Source organism: Procambarus clarkii, chromosome 43 (genome assembly GCF_040958095.1).
Source record: "Procambarus clarkii isolate CNS0578487 chromosome 43, FALCON_Pclarkii_2.0, whole genome shotgun sequence".
NCBI lineage: Eukaryota > Metazoa > Arthropoda > Malacostraca > Decapoda > Cambaridae > Procambarus > Procambarus clarkii.
This window is the reverse complement of record NC_091192.1, coordinates 6,456,054-6,466,053: the sequence shown is the minus strand read 5'-3', so window position 1 is coordinate 6,466,053 and position 10,000 is coordinate 6,456,054. Positions and strand designations below refer to the sequence as shown.

General features: G+C 42.7%; 2 protein-coding genes across 5 annotated transcripts in view; both read left to right on the top strand.

The window, feature by feature from the left end:
* Nucleotides 1–10,000, top strand: part of LOC123756005 (rho GTPase-activating protein 45) — a 975,988-nt gene that overhangs the window by 210,322 nt on the left and 755,666 nt on the right. For 3 of the 4 annotated variants that reach the window (XR_011221956.1, XM_069300006.1, XM_069300004.1), the window contains exon 1: nucleotides 7,719–8,557. The exons of the other annotated variant lie outside the window; for it this stretch is intronic. Coding sequence is in view for 2 of the 3 variants with exons in the window: in XM_069300006.1 (XP_069156107.1) it covers nucleotides 8,447–8,557 (111 nt within the window). In the remaining variant the exon portion in view is untranslated. Of the gene's footprint in view, nucleotides 1–7,718; nucleotides 8,558–10,000 lie in introns of those variants that run through there. 4 annotated transcript variants of the gene reach the window in all.
* LOC123753174 (methyl-accepting chemotaxis protein 2-like) lies at nucleotides 3,600–7,654 on the top strand. The gene is made up of 2 exons (XM_069300351.1): nucleotides 3,600–3,624; nucleotides 5,391–7,654. Exons 1-2 carry the CDS (start codon nucleotides 3,600–3,602, stop codon nucleotides 7,652–7,654), a joined length of 2,289 nt encoding a protein of 762 aa, XP_069156452.1.

Here is a 10,000-nt window from a genome sequence, read left to right as displayed (position 1 = left end):
TGCGGTTATCTTGCTGAGTTGTCCTTGGTCCTACACTTTGGTCGTAAGCTTTACCAAGTTATAGATCACTGAAATGGGTGTCTCCACAGTCACACCATGTTACTGTATCCTTATAAATCCTACACTTATCCTAAGTGTATTATACTGGCCTCCGTAAGTGATCACTGCACTTACTGAATTTAACATGGAAATCTACCATAGCTAGATACAATTTGCAGCGGTTGCTGGTTCTCAGAATTCATGTTTTCACATTAAAATTGGCGTAGTGACTTGAGGGGATCTGGCGGCATGTCTTGATGATAGTGGCGCACCACACAACCTTCTTGAGACGAGGCGCAGGCGCAGGTGTCGGTACTTACCTGCCACGTGATTACCCACCTTGCTGGCTCTCTTTTATTTCAGTGGTGTCGGTGGCTTCCGGTCGGGAACATCTTATTTAATAGTTGTCCTATCGCAACGCTGCATTCTCTTCCGCAGTGAACATTCTCTTCCGCAGTGAACATTCTCTTCCGCAGTGAACATTCTCTTCCGCAGTGAACATTCTCTTCCGCAGTGAACATTCTCTTCCGCAGTGAACATTCTCTTCCGCAGTGAACATTCTCTTCCGCTGTGAACATTCTCTTCCGCAGTGAACATTCTCTTCCGGGATTGTTATTTGCGGCACTCTTCCCCTGAGTGACAACAAGGAAATAACGTGTACAGTTCGAGAGAGAGAATCAATCTGGGCGGAGCCTGGTAATGTGGCTGTGGTCACTGTGATCGTCACTTCTCTCCGGGTGTAGAGCACAGTGAAATATTTAGTAGTTGTTGTGGTGGCAGGAGGAGGACGTCGGCATGCACCGTAGACAGTCACAGTCAGCATGTACCGTAGACAGTCACAGTCAGCATGTACCGTAGACAGTCACAGTCAGCATGTACCGTAGACAGTCACAGTCAGCATGTACCGTAGACAGTCACAGTCAGAGGCAGCATGTACCGTAGACAGTCACAGTCAGAGGCAGCATGTACCGTAGACAGTCACAGTCAGAAGCGGCATGTACCGTAGACAGTCACAGTCAGAGGCAGCATGTACCGTAGACAGTCACAGTCAGAAGCCAGGTCTCCAGCTGGAGAAATGTAACGAGTGGGTCCCCAAGGATCGGTCTTGGGACCACTTCTGTTCGTAACTTATGTTAATGATGTACTCGAGGGAGTGAGCTCGTACATGTTAATGTTTGCGGACGATGCCAAGACAAATAAGAATGTAAAAACAGAGGAGGATTGCAGAATGTTACAGAATGATCTTAACAAACTCCAAGAGTGGACAAACAAATGGTTGCTGGAGTTCAATCCAAATAAGTGTAAGATAATAACGAGGGGGGCAGGGAGAAAGAAGACCAGAAGGTGTCTACACCATTAATGAAAGGCAATTGCAAGAATCTGAGAGAGAAAGGGAGTTTGGGAGTGGATATAATTCCCTCCCTAACACCAGAGGCACACACAGGCAGGATGACATCAGCAGCACATGGGACGCTGGCAAACATTACAACGTCGTTTAGAAACATAAATCAAGACGCGTTTAATTCAATCTACACAGCTTTTGTTAGACCAGTGCTAGAATATAGAGCACCTGCTTGGACTCCATGCCTTGTGAAACAAAACTAACATAAAAAAGAACAGAGATTTGCCACTAGATAAGTACCAGAGCGTAAAGGGTATAGTTATGAGGACAGGCTGAATTAACTGACTCTCACAACCTTGGAGGACCGAAGAAATAGAGGAGATATGATGATAACAACGTACACGATACTGAGCGGAATAGACAAGGTGAACACGAGCAATCACTGTAAGTTGAGAGACCGTAGTACAAGAAGACACAGGTGCAAGCTGGAAATCACAAATGAGTGTAAGAAATGTAAGGAAATACTCGTACCCTGTACAAGTGTCGTGTTGTTGTTGTGAAGAAGTTGTGCAAGCCGCCTCCTTCACAACTTTAAGATATTGTGTCACAATAATGAAGCATTATTATTAGTTTTGCTTTTATTGTGTATATATACGAGAGTTTTGACATTGGTGTAAAGCCACTAGCACGCGTAGCGTTTCCGGCACCTTCTTAATGCTATTTTTGTCTCCGGAATACGACCCGCCAAATGGTTTAACAACCAGGTAGCCATTCTCTGCTGGGTGAACAGAGGCTACATTTAAGGATTGGCGCCCGGTCAATCCTCCCCGGCCAGGATACGAACCCATGCCAAAGCGCTGGGGAAGCGCCGGGCGAGTGCTTGACAACTACGCCACGGGGACTGCTTACACAACAGGTATAACAAGGCTAGTAGGCGGGGCATAATGAACTAGACCTCAGTCACCCACTTGGGTTGGACGGTAGAGCGACGGTCTCGCTTCATGCAGGCCGGCGTTCAATCCCTGACCGTCCAAGTGGTTGGGCAACCATTCCTTCCCACCGTCGCATCCCAAATTCTTAACCTTCCAAGTGCTATATAGTCATAATGGCTTGGCGCTTTCCCCTGATATTCCCTCCCTCCCTCAGTGAGAGGAAAGTACTGGTAGGTAAGTACTGGTACTGGCGGTAGGTAAGTGATCATATGTAGCGTGCTCGGAGCCCCAGTCTGCTCTCTCCATTCTTCACACTTACCTTCCCTTACTTTTCTTAATGTAATTATATTTTTAAGATTTTGTTAATAAATGCGTATGTATATGTACTCACCTATTTGTGCTTACAAGATCGAGTTTTAGATCTTGGACCCCGCCTTTGCAGCCTGACTTATTTTTCTACCATTCCTACTTTATTCCATTTTTCTACTACTCCCACGCTAAATGAAAACTTCCTAACATCTCTATGGCTCATCTGTCTCAAGTGTCTATTCGTGCTCTATTGTTCTATTGGGATTCAGAAACACTTCATTTTCCACTGTCATCTTCCGTGAGTGTTTTCCACGTCTCTATCATGTCTCCTATCTCTCCTCTTGTCAAGTTCTTTAAGTCTCTTTCACTTGCAAACCTCTGAAAAATTTCATTTCTTTTTTAGACGAGGGGTCTCCGATGGTTGACACAGACGGTCTACAGTGATCTAAATGTCTACTTATTTAGATTTCTGAATGATGTTCTAACTTTGCCAGTTTATAGAATGTTGCCGACGTTTTTCCTCTGAAATTTGCCTCTGGAGTTGGGCTTGGTGTTTCATCCACTCTCAGGTCATTTATGTAATTGTTACAGAGGTAGTTTTACTTAACTGTGTACCGTCGTGGTGGTCCGTCCCCATTTTCATCACCTTACACTTCGTGGTGTTGAAATCAAGTAGTCATATCTTGGACCAACTCTGCAGCTTGCTCAAGTTTTCTTGGAGTATATTTCAATCCTCGTCTGTCTCGACTCTTCTCATTAATTTAACATGGCATGCGATCATGACTTGTAGGGCTCAACCCATTAACATAAATGAGAACTAGTTCGTGTTGTGGTAAGTATTCTTAAGGAAGTCGCTTCTCTACCTTAGTCCGACTTGTCGCTGCTCACAGTGACGACTGTCCGGTGGGTGCTTTGTCAGCCACTCTCGCCAGAGTCGCTAGTCTGGGTAGCAATCTTCCAGCCGGAGGAATATAGACATGTTGGGCCGTGAGTCACGTCCAGGTGAGTACTCACCAAGTGGTGGTACCCTCAGCATCACCCTGTTCACACAGCTGGCCAGGCGGTGAGAGGGCTGCAGATGGTGCAGTGCTCAGCCTCCACCTGTGAGGTTGGTGCAGGGGGGATGGGGGGGGGGGTGATCACAACACCCACACTCGTAGGTGTATGTGTTTATGTGCGTGTATTAGTGACCCAGACACCAAAGGGCACACCATAGAGCCATACGAGGTTATCGCGTGAAATAATTATACAGGCAAACAATATTCCATTCCTTATTGTAAACTGTTAATATTCAGGTATGGGCACACAGATGGGTCTGAATATTAATATGGAAAGTAGGAAGGTATACTTTCATGCGGGAAAAACAAGATTCTAGTTTCGTGGTACACGAGTAAGTTTGGGTGACCGCACGACATGTGAGCGAAGGGGGTCACGTTTTGGTCTATATGCTAATTTAGTGAGATGACGGGTAGTCAGCTGCATAATATGACCGTGTCGCTAGTAATGGAGTTGTTTGTTGCATCCTGCTCTATAAACACCTTTCACACTTATATGAGCACTATATCTAGCTGTTACACACACACACACACACAATGGCTACTAAAGTTCAACCCGAGTAAATGTAAGGTAATGAAGCTAGGTGGTGGAAACAGGAGGCTAGACAGAGGATACAGAATGGGAGATGAAGTCCTTCATGAAACGGACAGAGAGAAATTTCTAGGATTTAATATCACACCAAACCTGTCTCCTGAAGCCCACATAAAAAAGAATTACATCTGCGGCATATGCGAGGCTGGCTAACATGAGAACAGTCTTCAGGAACCTGTGTAAGGACCTTACACAGGTTCCTGAAGGCTGGGAACCTTACTCATTCAGAACCTTGTACACAGCATTTGTAAGAATAATCCTGGAGTATGCGGCCCCAGCATGGAGCCCGTACTTTGTCAAGCACAAGACAAAGCTGGAAAAAGTTCAGAGGTATGCCACTAGGCTAGTCCCAGAACTAAGAGGCATGAGTTACGAAGAAAGGCTGCGTGAACTGCACATTACGACACTGGAAGACAGAAAAGTAAGGGGAGACATGATCACTACCTACAAAATTCTCAGATGAATTGAGAGGATAGATCAGGATAAACTTCTTAACACGGGTGGGACGCGAACAAGGGGACACAGGTGGAGGCTGAGTACCCAAATGAGCCACAGGGACGTTAGAAAGAACTTTTTCAGTGTCAGAGTAGTTAGTAAATGGAATGCATTAGGCAGTGATGTGGTGGAGGCTGACTCCATACACAGTTTCAAGTGTAGATATGATAGAGCCCAATAGGCTCAGGAATCTGTACACCTGTTGATTGACGGTTGAGAGGCGGGACCAAAGAGCCAGAGCTCAACCCCCGCAAACACAGTATACAGTGTTGCGTCACTTGGTGTACCATATTACCTCACTTGATGAACCTTATTACCTCACTTGGTGTACCATATTACCTCACTTGGTGTACCATATTACCTCACTTGGTGTACCATATTACCTCACTTGGTGTACCATATTACCTCACTTGGTGTACCATATTACCTCACTTGGTGTACCATATTACCTCACTTGGTGTACCATATTACCTCACTTGGTGTACCATATTACCTCACTTGGTGTACCATATTACCTCACTTGGTGTACCATATTACCTCACTTGGTGTACCATATTACCTCACTTGGTGTACCATATTACCTCACTTAAGAGCTGTCACTTAACCTATATTATTGCCTCATGAAGAAACTAAAGATATCCACCAAGTAAGTAAAGATATCCACCAAGTAAGTAAAGATATCCACCAAGTAACTAAAGATATCCACCAAGTAACTAAAGATATCCACCAAGTAACTAAAGATATCCACCAAGTAAGTAAAGATATCCATCAAGTAACTAAAGATATCCACCAAGTAACTAAAGATATCCACCAAGTAAGTAAAGATATCCACCAAGTAAGTAAAGATATCCACCAAGTAACTAAAGATATCCACCAAGTAAGTAAAGATATCCACCAAGTAAGTAAAGATATCCACCAAGTAACTAAAGATATCCACCAAGTAACTAAAGATATCCACCAAGTAACTAAAGATATCCACCAAGTAAGTAAAGATATCCATCAAGTAACTAAAGATATCCACCAAGTAACTAAAGATATCCACCAAGTAAGTAAAGATATCCACCAAGTAAGTAAAGATATCCACCAAGTAACTAAAGATATCCACCAAGTAAGTAAAGATATCCACCAAGTAACTAAAGATATCCACCAAGTAACTAAAGATATCCACCAAGTAACTAAAGATATCCACCAAGTAAGTAAAGATATCCACCAAGTAAGTAAAGATATCCACCAAGTAACTAAAGATATCCACCAAGTAAGTAAAGATATCCACCAAGTAAGTAAAGATATCCACCAAGTAACTAAAGATATCCACCAAGTAACTAAAGATATCCACCAAGTAAGTAAAGATATCCACCAAGTAACTAAAGATATCCATCAAGTAACTAAAGATATCCACCAAGTAACTAAAGATATCCACCAAGTAACTAAAGATATCCACCAAGTAACTAAAGATATCCACCAAGTAACTAAAGATATCCACCAAGTAACTAAAGATATCCACCAAGTAACTAAAGATATCCACCAAGTAACTAAAGATATCCATCAAGTAACTAAAGATATCCACCAAGTAACTAAAGATATCCACCAAGTAACTAAAGATATCCATCAAGTAACTAAAGATATCCACCAAGTAACTAAAGATATCCACCAAGTAACTAAAGATATCCATCAAGTAACTAAAGATATCCACCAAGTAAGTAAAGATATCCACCAAGTAACTAAAGATATCCATCAAGTAACTAAAGATATCCACCAAGTAACTAAAGATATCCACCAAGTAACTAAAGATATCCACCAAGTAACTAAAGATATCCACCAAGTAACTAAAGATATCCACCAAGTAACTAAAGATATCCACCAAGTAACTAAAGATATCCATCAAGTAACTAAAGATATCCACCAAGTATCTAAAGATATCCACCAAGTAAGTAAAGATATCCACCAAGTAAGTAAAGATATCCACCAAGAAACTAAAGATATCCACCAAGTAAGTAAAGATATCCACCAAGTAAGTAAAGATATCCACCAAGTAAGTAAAGATATCCACCAAGTAAGTAAAGATATCCACCAAGTAAGTAAAGATATCCACCAAGTAAGTAAAGATATCCACCAAGTAACTAAAGATATCCATCAAGTAACTAAAGATATCCACCAAGTAAGTAAAGATATCCACCAAGTAAGTAAAGATATCCACCAAGTAAGTAAAGATATCCACCAAGAAACTAAAGATATCCACCAAGTAAGTAAAGATATCCACCAAGAAACTAAAGATATCCACCAAGTAAGTAAAGATATCCACCAAGAAACTAAAGATATCCACCAAGTAAGTAAAGATATCCACCAAGTAAGTAAAGATATCCACCAAGTAACTAAAGATATCCATCAAGTAACTAAAGATATCCACCAAGTAATTAAAGATATCCACCAAGTAAGTAAAGATATCCACCAAGTAAGTAAAGATATCCACCAAGAAACTAAAGATATCCACCAAGTAAGTAAAGATATCCACCAAGTAAGTAAAGATATCCACCAAGTAAGTAAAGATATCCACCAAGAAACTAAAGATATCCACCAAGTAAGTAAAGATATCCACCAAGTAAGTAAAGATATCCACCAAGTAAGTAAAGATATCCACCAAGTAAGTAAAGATATCCACCAAGTAAGTAAAGATATCCACCAAGTAACTAAAGATATCCATCAAGTAAGTAAAGATATCCACCAAGTAAGTAAAGATATCCACCAAGTAACTAAAGATATCCACCAAGTAACTAAAGATATCCACCAAGTAAGTAAAGATATCCACCAAGTAACTAAAGATATCCACCAAGTAAATACCTCTCGTAATCGCCGTGTGTTTATCATGTGTAACGCAGAACTTGCATTTTAAGAATAAATTATTTTAATTATTTGTAATTATTTTATTAATTAATATGTAAATAATTTTTAGTGTAAACACAGACATGTGCGAGTGTGTAAGGACCGGGAGCTGGTGCTGAAAATATGAGATAATTGTTAATTGGTAATAACATTATGAGAAAATGTGAGATAATTGTTATTGAAAAATGTGAAAATGTGGTAATGTGTAAAATTGTGCTTAGTAATTGTTGCGTTTAGTGGTGAACCGGTGAGAAGGTGGCGGGTGAACAGTGTTACTGGCAGTGATTACAGTGCTACAGTGTTACTGGCAGTGATTACAGTGCTGCAGTATTGTCATAATAAGACTGACAGACCAGGAAATATAATATTCCAACCCGCGACTAAGTTTTAATAATAAAAGTCAGTGTAAAATAAGCTGACAGAGATATAGAAAACGAGGAAGGAAGACTTGGAGCATGACGGAAGTACTCACCTATATGTACTCACTTATTTGTGCTTGCGGGGGTTGAGCTCTGGCTCTTTGGTCCCGCCTCTCAACTATCAATCAACAGGTGTAATAATTAGTGTTTTGGTGTGAGTGGTTAGTGTGCAGTAGGCGGCGGCACTTGAGGAACACACGTGCTAAGGTCCTCCACACCTGCCACTAAATCTAGGTGTGGACGCCTCGTTAAAGACTCCTTCGTGGTTGGCCTTCAACTGGGCCTTCATGGTGAGCCTCTGGTGCAGCCGGGAGCTTGCCCGAGCCTTGCCCGAGCCTTCCGCCCCCAAGCCCGCCCAGGTGTGACAAGCAGTCGTGCCCGCCATGATGGAGCCCATCATGACGACGGTGGTGTTCGACAGTAGGAGGTCCAACTCCCTCAGACAGTTCCCGCCCAAGAAGGTCTCCAAGATGAAGCTCTTCAAGACTAACTCGGTAAGTTTATTTCTGTTTGTCTTTAACGCTGATATATCGTGTCCCGAGCCTGAGGGGATTGGGGCTTATGGACCTTAAACCTCCAAAGAGATCTCTGGTTGTTGCACCAGACTGTTACTTGCGTGCAGGTGGACAACGTCCCCCCAACCACTCTGCCGGAACAGAGAACCGACCTCAACAGCCGCACTCCCGCTACCGTCGGTCGACCAACAATGGACACTGGAGTGATTAAAATTTACTCAGGAGATCACCCTGTACGTCTCTTGATCTCGGAGAGGGGTTCAGCATCACACGTTTAGGGGTGCGGCTCCAACACTGGCCTCGTTGTCTTGTGTACACACCCTACTTGAGCCGCCGTGACTCCCCATTCTCTCCTTGTTTGGTATGATATCCTAAATCCCCCTTTTTCGAATCAGTACTCTCTGCCACCCTGTCCACAGCTATAATTCTCTCTCTCTCTCTCTCTCTCTCTCTCTTACTCCTGCTTTCTGGGAAGCCTCACCAGGACAAGAGAAAACGCCAGCTAACAATACACATTTAATAAACGAAAAAACAAATACAATACGTGACATGAAAACATTAAAATAATATCATACAACACTCTAAGCTGTTACAACCCGGCAGCAATCCAATACCATATCCTGGCTTCACCAACCGTCCATATCAAGTGGCTGCCCAACTCTTGGCTTACCCTCACTGGGGGTGAAATCTCGTCATAACAATATTATACACTCAGCCCTAAAAGTAAATAAACTCAGCCTGTGGCTGAAACACCAGAATCATTTGCATAAATACTCCCAACACAAGAAGCAGTCAGTCTCTCACCTTACACTGCGTCTTACACGCCAATAAACATTCAAGCACTCCCCTTATACATTCCTGTGTATCCACCATAAACCTCTGTTCTGCTCCTGGAGGCTCACTACCATGTACATCTCTACGCTCTCCAAAATGTTCAACAAAACACTTCTGCAGTTCTCCCAAAACTGCTGCACAATGAAGTCCTCTTCAAACACCATTGATGCTTTACCACTGATTCCACGGAGACACGTGACAGTACTCTTCACAGCTCCTTCACACTGCTAGAGGTCAACTCCTCACTATGGAGCTCTGCTCTCCCCCAGATTCCAGCATACTCTTCTCCAGCCTCGAAGTTTCCTCCAGTAACTTCTTCTCTAGCCTCGAAGTTCTTCCATCAACTCCTCCCCAAACAAACCTGCAATTCCATTGTCATGCCAATAAAAAGGTTTCCCTACTAAAACAATTGAATTTATTCACAAAAGGTTAAACTCCTCCGTGAGACAACTCTTTAAAGCTATTGCGTCTCCGCGACGGTCTTCCCCCACCCTGGGCGAGTCCATTTTCGACGTGTCGAGACATTGCTGCTTGTCACTGCCGCCAGCCGGGGGCTTTTCCCCCTCAGTCATCCACTGACCTTCGGCG